Source organism: Oreochromis niloticus, linkage group LG7 (assembly GCF_001858045.2).
Source record: "Oreochromis niloticus isolate F11D_XX linkage group LG7, O_niloticus_UMD_NMBU, whole genome shotgun sequence".
Lineage (NCBI taxonomy): Eukaryota > Metazoa > Chordata > Actinopteri > Cichliformes > Cichlidae > Oreochromis > Oreochromis niloticus.
In genome coordinates, this window is record NC_031972.2 from 15228486 (window position 1) to 15246736 (window position 18251).

The window sequence follows — 18251 nt, forward strand, 5'->3', positions numbered from 1 at the left end:
ATCACTATGTCAGACTCACTGAAGAGGAATCATACTCTTGAATAATTGATTGAATATGAACGCAGTATTGGAGGAGCTTTAACTGAAAACACTTACAAGTGTTTTAAATAATAGATTGCAGGGGATTGTAGTTTTTATTTCCCTTTGTCATATGGGATATGGTATCATATGATATTTCACTGTATTTTCAGACAGCTGGGTTCCAGAGTAATCTTAATCAGATCCCCTGGGTTGAACTGCACTCTCTAGCTTGTGCTGCCACATTAACCAACATGCATTTAAATGCATTTAGCGCACAAATTCAAATGCACTCATAGCTGTATAACTGTAGTAGATTTCCTAGTAGACTGCAAGATGTAGTATAAGTGGTGTTTTCCAAGAAATGCAGAGTAGCTAGATTTGAGGTTTCAAGAAACACATACTCATGCACATACATATAAAAGTGAGTAGTATCAAATATCTGAGTATGAATGAAATGATTTGTAATTCCAAAGGACAAGGATCTGCAGAGAGATGTACAGCTTAAATACTGAGAGAGAAACATTGATCTGAAACGCAACATCTTGGTTGAAAGAGATTAATGTAAGTCAGTTCAATGAGCACACTGAAGGCTACGAAGGAGGCAAAACAGAGCTTCCACACACCCACACTAAAAGACACAAGTCAATGACCTGAGACAGACATCATTTATCTAGCGCAGTACATGCATTTTAAGTGCATTGTACCTTTCCAAGACTTTCTGCTCTTCTTTCCGAGTGTTAAGTGAATAGTTAGGGACCAAAGTAATACATGTGCGTTATAAAGCCCCTTTCATGTGGAGCCAATTATTATGGCAGCAACTGTATGAAACACTGTTGCAGAAACACTCTTAAAATTGTACACTGTGTCACAGTGAGGAATTAAATATAGTGTTAGCAAACTGCCGTGGTTGTACTAACTCATGAAATGGTTTTCTGGAATATAATTACTAGCGGGTACGGCTGGAGGGAGGAAATCTGCAGGGTAGAAAGCCAATGGCAGTAAAAAACACAGACCCACTGTTGGTGGGCAGATACTGGAGGTAAAGAGCTGCGCAATGCACTGAAAAAAACAAAGGTTTTCTCGGCTTCATCCATACGTGATCAAAGTAAGAATTCTAATGTGTATGTTGCTGCAAAAGGCTTAGCGGATATAGAATTAGCATTACTCTGCATAATTCCAAATGCCTGACTCTTTAATGATAAAGTGTGAATCTGGGCTGATCGGGAAAATGACAAAGATGACATAAGGATCTGGGAAAATTAAGAGTAAAGGTTCCTCAGACTGTTCAGTAAATTACTGTTGTGGGAACAAATCTGGGAATAACAACTGTATAATAGGTCAGGTTGGATGTTTTTTTGTTTTGCTTTTAAAGACTAGGAAATATGCAAGGCACACCCCAAGTCAAAGAACACCTCAGCTAAACAATGAGTGATCCCCGCGTGTGAAAATAATTTGTTTGTGTTTTCAGCTTTGTTAGTCGCAAATGAATCGATCGGTGTTGGTATATTTAATGATGACGCTACAAGCTACAGGCTTTTAACAATAATTACAGAAGAACAACATACCGTGTTTATAAGGTGGGAGTATTTACCCAAAGGTGGGAGTGATAAATGGATTCACTGTGCTTATTATTGTTTAATGGCATGCAAACAAAATTTTATTTCTTTATATAAAAAATACACTAAAAAAACAAAACACATTAGTGTTTGATTAATGAACCACAAAAAGGTTAACAGCTAACTACCTCATAGTTGTCTTCAAAAAAATCCCACTAATATATTCTTATATATAAACTGGCAACTTGTTTCTTAGTGGAGACTGGAGGATTAAATGTCACCTGCTGTAAATAACGCAGGCTTCTGAATTTAAGATTTGCCTCCTCAGGCAGAACAAATCATCTAGCGACGAGTTCTGCATTATAGAAAAGACAAATGGCAAATTATATATAACATTTTTTAATGTCCAATCATTCATACAGTATGGTTATGGGGGCTATTGTGCGAAGCAGAGAGAATGAAGAGTTTTCACAGCTATGCGAAAGGAGTTTTTTTAGAAACAATGGAAGCGACACATGGGGGATGGATGGTGAGCGCCTGGTGGAATAATGAGGCTATTTATTCCCTCTAACGGGAACAGTGAGAGTTCAGGGGTAGACTGTGTAGAGCCTTCTAGAGAGTTTCTCTAAGCGGCGACCTTCCTGTAAGGTACAGTAGTTTCAAATCGGCTTCTTACGCATATTGTGTTTACGCATGTATGCGTATTTACGTGTGCAATGCAACACCCCTGGCAAGAATATGCATTCGAATAGGGGTGAAATTCTGGGAGCAGTCAAATATTAACTTTGTTCATTAAGAAGAAAAAAAAATCAGATATAACTTTTCTTAGTTTTCAGCTTTAGTCTCTCTTTTAATTCCCTTTATACGTCTCTTTCATCTTCACAACCCACTGGATTTTCCTCCTTAACCACTGCTTTCTTCTCTTCCTCCACTGTGAGCTGTTCTGATCGACGCTAGTTTTCTTTTCTGGTTATTTCAACATCTATATGTACATTTTTTCAACCTTTCCATCTATCTAACTCCTTTAATGTCTAAATATATAATTTGCTTCATGAGCATGGGCACGGTAAGGTGCCCAGCCAAAATCCCTTCACTTCAAATGAGGTCAAGGCGTCCCGTATCCGTTAAAGACTGGAGCGATAAATCTTCCAGAGCACAATCAATCAGCAATCCATCCTCCTTTGTCCACTAACTGGTGGGCAGCAGGAGATATTGACCCCTGACCTTGCTGCTGTCAGTAGCCCTACCACTGCTGAGAGAAGATGCAGGACCACACGATTGGAGCGTTTGACAGATTGTCAGAGTTGAAGCAATGATCTACTGCAATTGTTTTTATCTGGGTTCATAGCTTCTCTCAGAACAGGTCTACTTGTAGTGTAATTGGAGTTGCTGTCTGCCTGACCTTTCCAGTCCCGTCTTGGACTGCAGGGTTGTTCAAAGTAAAGAAAAGGGCCAGTTTTATAACTTGTTCCTATTAGTTGATCAAATGTTTGTTCAAACCCATGAAAACTTCCCCGGCTTATTGCAACAGCAAGAAACTGTCCACAGTCAAAATGATGGGTGGGGGAAAAAGTACGAACACACACACACACAAAAAAAGCAAAATGAGCTGTCATCCTCATGGGAATAGTGATGTTCTTTGAGTTGTGCTCTCTTTGTTGATACAGTCCTCCTTTAGATTTTCTACTGGGTGACGAGAATATAAATACAAGCTTCAGGATGCAGCATTGTGATACATGCGCGCTGTGGAGGATAAGTGTGTGTAAGGATGTGTTTATGCACGAATGTGTGGGAAAGAAAAAAGATTAGGAGGAATGAAAAAAACAGGGACATACTGTAGTTATAAAAAGTGAAGATGTGCACTGAATATAATGGGTGTATTGTGACATACAATACTTTAACCGTGTGAATCATGCTCCCCAGTTCTTGCATTCATGCTTGAATGTGCGTGAACAGTGTGTCTATAAATTCCTTGTTTTGTGTCTTGGGCACATGTGCTTAAGAGTCTGTGGTAAAAGTACTCGTTGCCATGCACAATGCTCAATGGCATGCCTCGCCACTATTCCTACAGACTCTGGGACCTCGATTTCCAAATGGAAAACAGTCAAGTTTTCTTTTCTTGTCCTTATCCCTAAGAATGTCTGTTTCTGGAGTGGGCTGATAATAGGCATATAACAGTTTTAGCCAGTTCCTGAACTCCTCTGTGTGGGGTAGCTTTTGATGCTCTGACACCAGCCTCAATGCAGTCATTGTAAAGCTCTCCCAAGTTCTCAAAGATAAAAATGTCCTGACCATCCACTTCCCTTTCATCAGCTTCCAGTTATCTTTACATTACATTTAATATGAACCTTCTGTGGCTTACTTGTCGATGACTGTGATCTGGACAACTGTCAAGTCAGCAGTCTTCCCCGTGATTGTGGCTGTGTGCACTGAACTAGACCAAGAGATAAATAGTATTTGTACTGTTTGAATAGTAATTTTCTCACCCTCATGAAATATTTTGAGATACTGGATTTCCGATTTTAATGAGCAATAAGCCACAATCATCATCAAAATTTTTTAAAAAAAAGGTTTGGATTTTTTTTTTACTCTACATGCGATGAATATGAGATATGTGGAAGTTTACTTTTTTTAATTAAACTAGGCAAAAAATTATTTGTTTTTTGAGAGGCACTAGAATGCAGCTTTATTTTTATGTAACAAACATCTATTGCTTGATCATCTATGTATGTTTACCTATCACATTTATACAACGAACAGAGGGAAATGCCTCCTTTAAGTATTTTTGGCTCCAGTACATCCGTGGAGTTTCAATCCCATTGTACATGTGGACAGTGTGTTCTCGCCAGACTGAAGATGAATGGGCACCCCTGCTGTGTGTGGCTCCTGTGCTTCTCTAAGCTCTGAGTAGTTCTACAGCCTGGGAGTTAATTGCCACAGACTCACTGCTATTTCACATTGATCTCAGTAACACAGGCAGGATTCCTGCCACGGAAAAGAGATAGAGACAGGAGAGAGATGAAGGGAAGAAAACAGCAAAAGAAAGACAACAGGCACGCCTGGCAATTACATTGTATACCTGCTGGTGTACTATCTGTATCAGTGTGTGAGTGCAGATGGGTGTGGGTGTGTGTTAGCGGCATTTCTAATATTCAATGAACACTTCAGTGTGTTTCTGATTTTGCTATGATCCACTGTTTTTTTCTTTTCTCCCCTCTTTCCTTACAGGCACTTTTTTTTTTAATGTGAAGTGGTCGTCACTCGAATAGAACTGACAGCCAAATCTTTAAAACGCCCATCTCCAAATTACAGTCATCCTCCTGCCTGGTTTCCATCTGCAGTCTCACTTTTACATAAACACAGACAAACGCTTGAGTGTCTTATTCTTTGTAACTCACCCCCCCTGTAATCACATGAGCTTACAATACCCGGGGCGGGCTAAGAGTTCAATTACAGCACTTGCATGTGCCCCACTCGTTAAAGGTGAGCAGTATGTTAAGTGGTTAACACAATTTTCGGCAGAATTGCGTGCAATTTTAGTGACAGACAGAAGAAAGGACTGCAGAGGAGGAAAAAAGCCTTTTTTTTTGGTTTTTATTTCTTCCTAGTGGCTGCTGTAAGTGTATCTCGAGGTAGGCAACCGAGGAATGTTAGATCACAACAAGGCACTCTTCGAATAAAGGACGACTTCCAGGCAGAGCAGTCAAGATGCATGGGTCTTATTAAATTGTTCCTACGCTCGCGCTGCTGGGGACCATCACAAAAATGATGGGACATTCTCTGGGCGTGCTTAGGAAATAAAGGATCATAGAATACTTGGAATAAACAAATTTAGTGGTGCTTAAAGGTAATAATAAAAATTTCAGTTGTGCCTACAAAGTGCAATCCTCGAATTTCTTTTTAGACATTTTTTTTTAAACTGCAAATAGCATTGATTTGTATCTTAATATATATCATGATAATTCATTCTTTTTTATTAAATTATTGAGATTTTGCCTCATTTCTTCCTAGATTTTCATAGATTTTCCCCAAATGAAACCCCCTATATTTTGCCTTTAGTCTTCAAAGTCTTCTCAGAATCTAAGTACATAAAATGTTTTTCTATTTTAAGTGAATGATATGATGACATGCTTTTAATACAAATGGGTGACACAGTAGGAAGTATGCAAAAGCAAAACATGAGACAATCTGACAATGGAAGGGGCTCTATATTGAGTCATACCTGCCAATCTTTGATTTCACCTGTTGTCAGTCCCATTGCACAGGTGGATAAAATCAAGCACATAGCCATGTAGTATCTCGTACGTGAAAGAATGGGTCATTGTAAAGCGCTCACTGACTTTTAGCATGCACGGTAGTTCATTAAATTTCCTCCCTACATAACAATAAAACTACAATCGACTACAAGCGGTGTGTTTAGGAACCACAGTGCTGCATCACATCACTGCTGTACATCACTTTTCTTTCTACATCTTCTCTGACATTAACATCAGCACAAAAACTGTGTGCTGGGAGCTTCATGTCATGGCTTTATAAGGCCGAGCAGCTCCTGTAGGTGTAATGTGTAGGAGGTTCAGTACTTTTGTCCATATTGTGTATCTCTCATTGTATAATAGTTGCACAGTCAGACCCCTACATTCTATTTCAACATGAGTAACCATTTTAATCCCTAAGCCAAAATTTATGTGAAACAATATCACACAGTAATAATTCCTGCTCTAAATTCTAGCTTTGCAGACTCTGATTTGCATCTCTTGTTATAAGATATGACATAAATTGTCAGAGAAACAAGGACACGATCCATAACATTACCATCCACTTTTAGTTCGAACAGCCTAAGGCTGAAGCTGTTTTTTTTTTTTTTTATAAAGAAGGAATTTAATAAAGCTTATTTTCAGCTCACAGCTTCTACAGCTGGCTTATTAAACAGCTGAGTAACTGTATTAACATTTTTGTCTTGGATTAAAACAATCTATAAGGGCTAAATGTGCTCCCTGCAGGATGGGGCAGACAGATTTTCGCCAGAAAGCGGGTATTGTGACAGCGGTGACAGCGATCAGCATCTCCGCAGGAAAAAAAAGGCAGGAGCAGCACGGTGCATCTGTGTGGGTGGGCTGCAACGCTTGGAAATCCAATGGGACAAGGCCAATGTAGGAGTGTGTAAACAGTCCCCTCTAGAACAGCTTGGTCTAAACCGAGAAATTTTCGTGGCAGCCACAGTGTGAAGTATGAAGGCTGTGGTGAAAGCTGAGTCTCAGATAAGACCAGTGTGCCCACAGTTGTAGTCACTGAAAAGAGCAGTGAGGAGAACACACATCCCTGGAGAATGCCAGAACTGGATGCAAGTTTCCCTAGTTTCTCTTCACTCCATCCTGTTTTTTTTATTTTTTATGGAAGTTTGTGATCCAAAGGTTGAAGTGGAACATTGTGTGCAAGCTGCGGGAGTGGATTTTAAGCAGTGGGAGTGCCAGGACAAGAACTGAGACTGATGCATAAAAATTATGAACAGTGCTCTAAACATTGCCTAAGTAGTCAACTTTTTTTTAAACCTAGAAGATAAGTGAACCCAGCACAGGGCTTGTGATGTGCTTTACACCGACTTGTACTACAGATGTGAGGCAGGACCTTGTGATGCAGGATTACGTGTGTGGCAGGCCCATAGAACAATTTGGAGAAAGAATTTGAGTATTTTTGCTGCAGAGCTGTGACTGGAGCTAGTTGGTCGCCACAAACTTGGTTTGTTTCGAGGACACGTGAAGTAAAATTAGCTGGAGCTGTAAGTTGTGCAGTTGAATGGCTTGGCGCCAGGGAGAGGTACGAGCTTTGATTTTTTAGCTTATCAGCGGTGCATCTTTTGCATGCTCACTAAGCTTCATCAGACCCATTTCCCCACTGTATTTACTGTAGGCTTTGCAGACTTTATCTTTTGCCTGTGAGCCGAGAGAAGATGAGTGATGAGAGTGTCTAAAAGCTGCTGAAGAACAGGGCAGTATACATCCTTTAATACTCCGTGACAGTAGGTTGCCCAGTGGGATTCTTAATATACTGTGTGGATTTGTGCAGTTCCTGGCTGAAATTTGCTCTGTTAAAATCCCCTGAAATAATGAGGAGAGAGTTTTGGTTTCTTCTTCATACTGGCTATCTGGGCAGCCACACACTGCAGTGCTGCACTCACACTGGCTTGTGGCAGGATGTAAACACTCGCCAAAATAACAGGGAAAAACTCCTGCGGTGGATAAAATGGCTTAACGTTAATGGAAAGAGCTTAACAGTGAGGGCAACAGATTTGATTTCACATTGTTATATCAATGAAACCAACTTTTTCTCATATAAAAGCTGATTCTATCTTCTCTTAATACACACTCCTTGAAGTATAAAGCCAAGGCAAGCAGGTATCATACAGGTCCAAGTCTCAAACAGAGGACTGCTGCTTCTGACGTATTTCTGCCCCTCAGAAATGTTTAAAATCACAGAGCAGTACAAGTTTCTGCATCATACAGTTTGTGATTTTATAATTTCCAGTTCCTTTACACGACAAAGCAGCTGGATTCTCAGAGCTGGATTCACGAGGAAAGCCACAGTTGAGTTGGACTAATCAGCATCTTCTTAAATCTGATAAAAGGCAGATTGTTTATCTAATCAACTGTTAAAGGTAAATGGACTTTTATATATATCTTCTTCTTCTTTTAATCCTATTAGTAGGATTAGAGGGGAAATTTGGGATTGCATAAGAAGACTTAAGCATGAAAACTGGAGGAGCTGGTAATCAAACCACTAACCATCCAAAGTTACAATTTTTGAAAACAAGAATGAAAAATAAATAAATAAAATCCTGCTAGTGTCATTTATACACAACATAACATGCCAAAAATGTAATCTAATGAAATCCTAACTGTGGTTTTATTTTTGTTTTCTCTTTGTCACGCTGTGCCTTGTGGTACATTGACGTGATTGGTTTATACCGTGATTGCGGTAGACAGTGATACTGTAGATGGATTTTTGGCCAAATGGCCCGCTGTGTGCCTGCTCTTATTCAAGCAGCTCTGCACAACTTTTCAGATGGTTCTGTGTACCAGCTGCCACATCAGATTAGTGTCTTCTTAGAGATTCCTCTTGCTTTACAGATTATTCTTGCAGTGACATTTAAATGTGCACTGATTAGTGAAATATAAGCTGCAAAGTGGTTGCAGTATAAAAGGAATGAACATCTATTTTAAATTGGGGTGCACCGATTTTATATTTGGATTGGCTTCTGGACTGTTCCTGAACTCTAAACGCTGGGGTATAGGATATTGGTGAAAATGAGCTTTCCACTTAATTCAGTTCTATAGTATGTTGTTTTCTATACTGCATTTAGCACATTTATATTCTTGGATGTATTTATTTGCCATATTTTATTTTGCCAAGTCAGGAAATATATATCCAAGTTAAGCCTGCTGAAGTACATGGATTACAGCTTATTATTACAGCTTATTGGTATCAGATCAACACTGATATCAGATCAGTATTCAGTATCTGCAGGTACCTTAAGCTGATACATTAAGCCAGCACTGAATGATATGGGTATTGTTATTGTATTGGAACTGAAAGAAATAGGAACAGTACATTTCTGATTGTAAATTAATAAATGGATAACTGGAATTCAGTCCAGCAGTTGCATGAAAAGAAATGAAAAGCTGTTGTTTTCACAGGCACTTACCAAAAACTAGAATTCCATTTTGTCATTGATTAAGCGGTTTAAGCTCCACTGGATAATGAAATTGAGTACTGAATGTTGTGTTTCTGTTTTCTTTAAATAGAGACGAGGAAACCAAAACAAATTCATGCTCATTTCAACGATAAATATATGCAGATGCATGTATATATAAGAGAATACTTGGAAAGTTGTTAATGCTTTGATTTACGTACTTTAAGTCAGTCACTTGGAGTGTTTAGATTGTATGTAATGTAATTCTGAGCAAGATTATTCTGGGATTTAATCCAATTAGACCTTCACATCCCTAACAATGTGAGCAAAAATGTTTTCCTGAGCTACTACTGCACGGCTTTTAAGTTGTACAATATTTTCTTTGTTCAAAAGAAAAAGTAAAACATTAAAATTATTCTAGCTGTACTTTAAAGAAGTAGAGGCAGGAGAGAAGACACGACTGTGACAACAGATCGTTTGTCTATCCTTTTAATGCTGGGTTTGACACTGCAGACCAAGTTCTGTTATTGTAATAGGCCATCTGGAAAACTAGGTTGGTTCCTTTGGGACCACGTTAAACTGTTTCAGGACCTATATTACAGGTAGACAAGCCTACATCAGCATCGGCGACCAGGTGTCTAATAGATTTGATTGTGACAATGGAATTGCCTTGACCCAGTTTTATGCTCTTTATACTTACTCCTCTGGGAGTTTATTCAGCAATATGTTGGTTTTACCTTTATACACACAACATGTGGGAAGCATTTTTCTGTCAGGCATAAATTTTATTAGTTATCTTCTACTTTCACATTAACTGTACCTTTATAACTACAGTTGTTTGACATCAGTCAGTTTAAAGAATACAACAGAATCAAGAGACAAATGCTAATGTAACATAAATAATATAATATAAAACTAGGCAGTCATTATGAAACACAGTCTGCAGATTGTTTCAAATCACCAGCAGTGAATGACAGTTTGTCATAAATAGAAAAAGAGCAAATCCCAAGTGGAAAAGCCTGTTGCTCTATTTCTTTGGATTGACACAAATTAAAATGTTAGACTAATTGACACATATGCTGGTGCACAGATGATAATATACAGTGTATATGTGACCATAGTACTGGGTTGGAGCACCTTTTGCATTCAGAACTACTTCATGGCACAGATTCACCTTCAACAAGGTGCTGCTGGAACCCTTCCTTAGAGATTTTGGTCCATACGGAAACGACAGCATCACACAGTTGTTGCACATTCAGGTATGAATCTCCCATTCCAGCACATCCCAAAGGTGCTCTGTCTGCACTTGTCAGCCAAAGTACTCAGGTTGGCTGCAGTGCTTAAAAATGCTCAGCTGGCACTAAGGGGCCCATTGCGTGCCAAGAAAAAAATCCCCCAGACCACCAGCCTCAACTGCTGACACATGGCGGGATGGATGTTTTTACACCAAAGCGTGACCCTAGCATCCGAATGTCGCAGCAGAAAGCGAATCCCATTCAATCTTCTATTTCTCTTCCATTGTTTTTTGCAGTGTTGATTCATATTTCCTGTTCTTAGCTGACAGGAGCGGCAGTCGGTGTGGTCTTCTGCTGCTGTAGTTCATCAGCTCCAAGGTTTCAACATGTTCTGAATGCTTTGGTTGTGACGAGTGGTTATTTTTAGTTGCTATTGCCTTCCTTTCAGACTAAAGCAATCTGGCCATTCTCTTCAGGCCTCTGGCATCAACAAGTCATTTTTACTCAGAGAGCTGCTGCTCACTGGATATTTTCTATTTTTCGGACCATTCTCTATAAACCCCAGAGATGGTCCTGTGGGAAAATCCCTGGAAATCAGCAGCTACTGAAATAATAAAGCTGAGATTTCAGGTGTATCTTATTAAGTGGCCGGTGAATATTTATATTTATGTCAATTTATTTTTCCAAAATTTATCACTATTATCATACTATCAGTAGTTCAGTAAACGCAATGAAACTCATGCTAATGAGAAATGTACAAAACCTCCGAGGTGGTGGGTGGTAGCTGTGAGCAGTGCTGGTTTCGGAGGAAGGAGTTGCAATGATTTTTTTTAGGCTCCAGGCGAGCCTGAATCCATTTTTCATTTTTGCCATATGGGTAATCGATGATCAGGGGGTGACTAGACAACAGCCCAGCCTGAATGACCAAGGGTGCGCTGAAAGGTTCAAAGTAATTTGTAGCCTCATTCAAATTCAGCCTGCTAAATCCTGAGCTTTCTATATTCCCACTATACTTCCACTGTGTGCCATCTCACTGGAACCCTACCCACGTTTATTTATTTATTATTTTATGGGCTGCGCTTTGTAATGGCCTCAGGTCAGCAAAGAGACCTAGATCTCCATTAATTCACATAAATTCTCCAAAAGCTGTGAACCACACACAAGCATTCCTATGTCCAGCAAGGACACAGCGTGGAGGTGGCGAAGTGCCTAAAAGCATGTACGCCCATATCATGTTGTTGGTCTGCAGTGCTGCCTATTTACACGCTATGAGTTATTAATTATTATTAACACTCATCATGTATCATAATCGATAGAAGTCTACGCTTCCCTTATGAGTTTATGGTTTCAGTTGCTAATTTAAAGATGAATTTGATACTGAATAGTGTTCATTTTGTAAATTACGCTTCTATTTAGAGCAAAAATGGGCATTGACTCTGGGTACCCTCTGGGCCTTGTGATTCACGAGCCACATTTGTAGCACGAAGGAAAAAAAAAAATCATTTACAGTACGTTACAATTAATCTACAGTACATAGCGTGCCTAAAAGCTGAGCTGCCCACAGATGCGTATGTTGTGTTAGTCTTTTGTGCATGTGTGTGTGTTTGAGTGAAGAGAGCTTTAATCTAGAGAGCCGATGGCAGAATATCTCAGCTGTGGTAAGCACATCCATGACCTTGACTGTGAATGTGTGCTTTTACACAAATAGATTTCTTCGAGCGCCACTTACTCTGCCAGTCTGAACTTGAGCAAACTGTTGTGAGGTGGTTACCCGCACTTACTACGATGATAGCTCATTAACACCTGGCTGCTCAACCTTTCTAAAATGTGCTGCCCTTTTCTTTTTTTTTGCATCAGTACAGGGTGGGACTTTTATATGGATACACCGTAATAAAATGGGAATGGTTGGTGATATTAAAGTCCTGTTTGTGGCACATTAGTATATGTGAGGGGGCAAACTCCTCAAGATGGGTGGTGACCATGGTGGCCATTTAGAAGTCGGCCATCTTGGATACAACTTTTGTTTTTTCAATAGGAAGAGGGCCATGTGACACATCAAACTTATTGGTAATGTCACAAGAAAAACAATGGTGTTGTCATGGTCCTGGGCCACGTTGGCCCAGTATTCTTAGTTTTCATGTATTTTGTTCCTTATTTAGGCCATGCTTCCTGAGTTGCTCTGTTACGTTGTTTCCTATGTTTTTCCCCTTGTGACTCCTACCCCCTGTGTGCCCTCTGTGTATCTGTGAGCCCTCATCTCTCCTTGTGTTTTATTTCATGTTTTACCCAGCCCGTTATGTCTGTGCTCTCCCCGTGCTCTCTCTCCTCCTGTCTGAACCTCTGTGCACTTCCTGTTTTACTTTGACAGTCTCCCGTCAGTGTTGCGTTCACTCCTGTTGTGTCTTGTTATGATTATCAGTGTCACCTGTGTTTCCCCGTGTGCTCCCACTTCCCTCGTTAACCCTCTGTGTATTTATGTCTGCCTCTCCCTCAGTTCTGTGTCGCGTTCTCCCTCATGGCTGTGTTTCCCTCCGTGTGTTTCCTCGTGAGTCAGTTCCTTAGTACTTCCCAGTTTAGTTTCATATTATTTTGTATCGCCTTTATCATCCGTCAGCAATAAAGCTGTATTTTGAGTTCAGTCCTGTTTTCCTGTGAGTTTGCGTTTGGGTCCTCATCCTGCCTGCCACACAGCGACACATGACAGGTGTGCTTGGTTTCAATGTAACTTTATTCTTTCATGAGTTATTTACAAGTTTCTCTTTGTTCACAGCCATTGACATGTCGAAGAGGTTAACACGTGAGGAGTGGATCGAAATTGTGTTGACATCTGGTGAACACAGTAACCGGGTCATTGCAGCAGATTTCAATGCAAGACACCCTACGAGACCACCCATCTCCCATGCTACAGTTAGCAAACTGCTTGCTAAGTTTCGTGAAACTGGTTCAGTGTTGGATTTGCCAAAATGTGGACGCAAGAAAACTGTCACTAATGAAGAAACATCAGTGGCTCTCCTAGCTTCATTCAGCAAGAGCCCACAGCAAAGCATTAGTCGAACATCCCTTCGGCGGATATTAGCTACTCACAAATGGCACCCTTACAAACTCCAGCTACTGCAGCATCTCAACGAGGATGACCCAGATCGGCGCACAGAATTTGCAGAATGGGCAAAACAAAAATTGGAACAGGACCCTCAGTTCATGCAGAAGATTTTGTTCAGTGATGAGGCAAACTTTTATGTGAATGGTGAAGTTAACAAACAAAACCACCGCTATTGGTCTGACACTAACCCACATTGGATGGATCCCTCCAAGACTGTTGGAACAACAAAAGTGATGGTTTGGTGTGGTATATGGGGTACAACGATAGTGGGTCCATTCTTCATCAATGGAAACCTCAAGGCCACTGGATATTTGAAATTGCTACATGATGATGTGTTTCCCTCTTTATGCACTGAAGCTGGCACGTTCCCTGAGTTTTTTCAGCAAGATGGTGCACCACCACATTATGGGTGCCAGGTCCGAGCTTTCCTAGATGAACAGTTTCCTGGAAAGTGGATTGGTCGTCGTGGGCCAGTTGAATGGCCCCCAAGGTCTCCCGATCTGACCCCCTTAGACTTTTATCTTTGGGGTCATCTGAAGGCAATTGTCTATGGTGTGAAGATACGAGATGTGCAGCACCTGAAACTACGGATACTGGATGCCTGTGCTGGCATTTCTCCTGCGGTGTTGCTATCAGTGTGTGAAGAGTGGGAGAAGAGGGTTGCATTGACTCAACACAATGGGCAGCACATTGAACACATTTTATAAGTGGTCAGAAACTTGTAAATAACTCATGAAAGAATAAAGTTAGGTTGAAACCAAGCACACCATTGTTTTTCTTGTGACATTACCAATAAGTTTGATGTGTCACATGGCCCTCTTCCTATTGAAAAAACAAAAGTTGTATCCAAGACGGCCGACTTCTAAATGGCCAGCATGGTCACCACCCATCTTGAGGAGTTTGCCCCCTCACATATACTAATGTGCCACAAACAGGACTTTAATATCACCAACCATTCCCATTTTATTACGGTGTATCCATATAAATGGCCCACCCTGTAGATCAGAATTAGTGATGCACTCAGAAAATATACGAAGCAGGTCACTGTTGTCCATATATGTCACCATGGATGACATATTTTTTTAAATAAAAACACAGATTTATAGGAAACAGACTTTATAGGTTTCACAATGACTTTGGCTGATGTTAAAAGCTGACGCCATGTAGCAGTTACTGATATCCTATAAAGACGCTGACTATGACTGCGAAAAAAGTGATTAGATGTCGCCACAGAATTTAATTCTTCAGCCGGAAATGTTTCTAATTTAGTCAGCTATCACGACTTCGCCCTCATCCTTGTGAGAAACTTGCTTTTAGACCATGATGGGCATGGATCCTCCTTCCCACCTCCCCCTCCCCACAAAGAAATATTTTGGTACATTTAATGAGAAGTGGTGTGAAGGCAAAGAATTTGGCTTCAGAAAAGTCGATAATTTCACAGTCGAATTAATTCTTTTGTTGGCATTCTTTCGCCTGTCAAGTTTTGAGGGGAGGCATAGACTAATATGCCTGGCTGCCAGCGAGAAATATAAGGATTTGGAAAAGGTGCTGGTTGAAAAAATACTTGTTTTAAGCAGACGGTGACCACTGAAAAAGCTGCAAGGTTAGAAAAAAAAATAATTACACTGTTGTGTGTTTTGGCATATGAAAAACCAAAAATATTGTTATTGCATTGCAGGTCTTTTGGCCTGTGTTGTTCTGAGTGGTTATCACAATAAAACATCCTTGTATTTCTTTCTCTCTGTTACCGCAGCATTTTTCATTGTCTGTAATCCAGCTATTGCTGCTCTGTTGATGCTATGAAGGGTCAAACTCATCTCTATCTGTCGGCCTCTTCTTGGGTGTCTCTTTCATCTTGCTCCATCACCTGACATGACTAAGTGTTTTTCTCTCTTTTACTTTTTTGTCAACTCACAAGATGACCAACATTTATATACTGTGTGAAATCTCCTTCCCCCGAGCTTGGCTCACCATCCTCGGCAGGCTTGCGCATGAGTCATACATTGCGGAGCACACACACGCACACACCTGAGCCACTTACCCAGCCAGTGTTCTCCGGTGATCTTGCCAAATCCCTCACGATAAGATTCCCATCCTCTGAAGAAGTTGACTGAGCCGTCCTCCCTGCGCTGAATCACCTACACAGTCAAGACAGCAAGACAAGAGTTCAGGGGTCAGATGAGATTCATCTCACGCGGTGTGCTTCATCATCCATTGTGATGACTCATTCTGAGCCCCTCTGTTGGTCGCTGAGCTCATCCAGAACTAAACTAAATGAACTCATAAATGCTTGCTCTTTCACAAATGAATAATGCAAACGCTCTTCCCACTAAAAAGGCAATTTGTCGGAAGATAATAAAAGGAATCCATTAAATCTTGACTGACTTTGAATCAAATTGCAGGGGAATCTGCATATGTAATTGAAAAAAAAAAATCCCAGAAAAGAGATGATATTCATAAAATGATAATTCTAAATACACACAGAAAGATGAAATTGCTTTTCACCATGTATCATAAAAGTCTCTAAAAACAGTGGTGCGCAGTGAAATTATATGATGAGCTTTTTATAGCATCCCTTCCAGTATGAGAAACAAGGAAAACCTTAGCAGATACTTAGCGATTTAGCTTAGCCGTGCGCATATGCATGAGTGAGGGTGCAGCATCTGTAGCGCCAAATGAAACACTCTATCTATTACAAGTGCTGACATCCCAAGCATCAGGCCCAAGATGAAAGGAAATTGGAAATGTGCTTCAGAAGAGGAAATGCATGCAGATGGAAAACGGTCTAGGACCTACTGTTGGAAGACCGTGTAAATGGCAAAATGACAAAAGAAATTCCCTGAGACAGTATATATTCAGCATGACTAATCCCCAAGCATACCACAAGGTACCAGATGGCACCAACAGCCATGTTTGCTTTTAACATCCGCACAGACAAAGAAACCCTGCTGAGCGATGGTTACGTCCTAATCATCTTCATCCTTATAATTGTCTACAAAATGATCATCTTAATCTTCATTACTGAATCATCATCATCACTTATCACTGCAGGAATTTTTCTCCCCGTTCTAGATCGATATCTTCTCTAATACTGGTAGCTGCCCCAGTTCATTCTGAAGTCAGTAATGGAAATGTGGGTTTTTATTTATTTATTGCTTTTTTTCTTCATTTTTTTTTATGTCCGATACACAGATCTGATATAACTGACATCAAGCTGTAAAGAAAATCCTTAAAAATGTCTGTCAGTTAATCGTTATTATTATTATTGTTTGTTTATAACAACAGTAAATAATTTCCTAATCCTTTGTGACACTTAATTGTTTGAGACATTGTGCTGAAGCAGGATAAAACGGGAGCTCTAACACTATAGCTCAGAAATATCAAACACAAGGCATGGTCCACCAAAGACTCTAATCTGTCCCACTGGATGACTTTTGAAAATGTATTTACATAAGTTTTACAGCTTTTCCTAAGGTCATAAAGAACTTCCTCACAGCCATTCAAAACATTTCATGATTTTTTCCAGGGCCTTACAGTAAAAAGAGAAAAAAAACTCATTCTGTCAATCATTAAATAAAATCAACAATTATTACAGGACAATGTGTGATTTAATGATGAGCTAACAGAACTTTTACAGAGTTACTGCTTACGACTTAAGCCAAGAATACACATATTTCACATTAATATAGCTGCTTTTCTTTTTCATATAGAAAACTTGAGATGCATTTTTAAACTTGCACTTCTTATATTAAGATTCCTCCGCAGTTAAATGTGTAGTTAAACTTTACATTGACAGCAAGGGGAGATTCCCTGATCCAGCCCAACTGAGATCAAAATGGACTGTACATGGCCCACCATATAAAATGAGTTTAACTGCTTGAGATGTGATTATTGAATTATTTATATTTTGGAGAACAATCGCTCTCAAAGGAATGATGACACAAAGGAATATAATATATTTTTTATTGGCTGCACAGACAATGACGGTAAGTTGTACAAGGCCATCGTTTTTTTTTTTCTCATTTATTTAAAGTAGAAAAATAAAGACTCTCATGCAACATAGCCACTGGTTAACCTCTTTTCAGAAGAAACTACACAGCTGCTTTTTTCTTTTGCCTCTAAACATGCATTATATACAGTGTAGCTCATTTTTTTTGCAAGGACTGCAGAGATCTGAAACTACCATTTACTCACAGTGAAACAAAGGGATTTGTATCAGCATAAGACTGTCTTTGCTCTGGTTGTGGCACATTAGACCTTCAAGCAAGTGTCTCAGCTGCCAGTAATGATGGCAGTGATTGCACTTCTTAATTTTCACAAGATGACACGAAGAATTTTTACTGCTTATAATAACTCTGAATCTACTAATTAGTATGAAAGCAGTGTGACTGACTGCCACTAGTAGGAGTGATGTGTTCTTTATTTATTTACTCGTTTATTTAGTGCAGCCAACCTTTTATTTGTCTCAGATGTCATAGACAACAAAAAACATTTAATTTATGGCTTTGAGGTTGTTCCAAGAGCACTTTCCAAAGAGCCCGTCCAGCCCTCTGTTTTCGCTTGGGTTGTGACAGCAGCACTTAGCCTTTGGGAGAAGCCAAAGCCAGCTGGTCAAAGGTCATCGGAACTCCTGCCTTCAGCATCCTGACACA

General features: G+C 39.9%; 1 protein-coding gene across 2 annotated transcripts in view; it reads right to left on the minus strand.

Annotated features, from left to right (window-relative positions):
* fibcd1b (fibrinogen C domain containing 1b) overlaps positions 1–18251 on the minus strand; it is a 116626-nt gene that overhangs the window by 22863 nt on the left and 75512 nt on the right. For both annotated transcript variants that reach the window (XM_005454534.3, XM_005454533.3), the window contains one exon: positions 15641–15737. In XM_005454534.3, coding sequence (XP_005454591.1) covers positions 15641–15737 — 97 coding nt within the window. The remainder of the gene's footprint in view (positions 1–15640; positions 15738–18251) is intronic.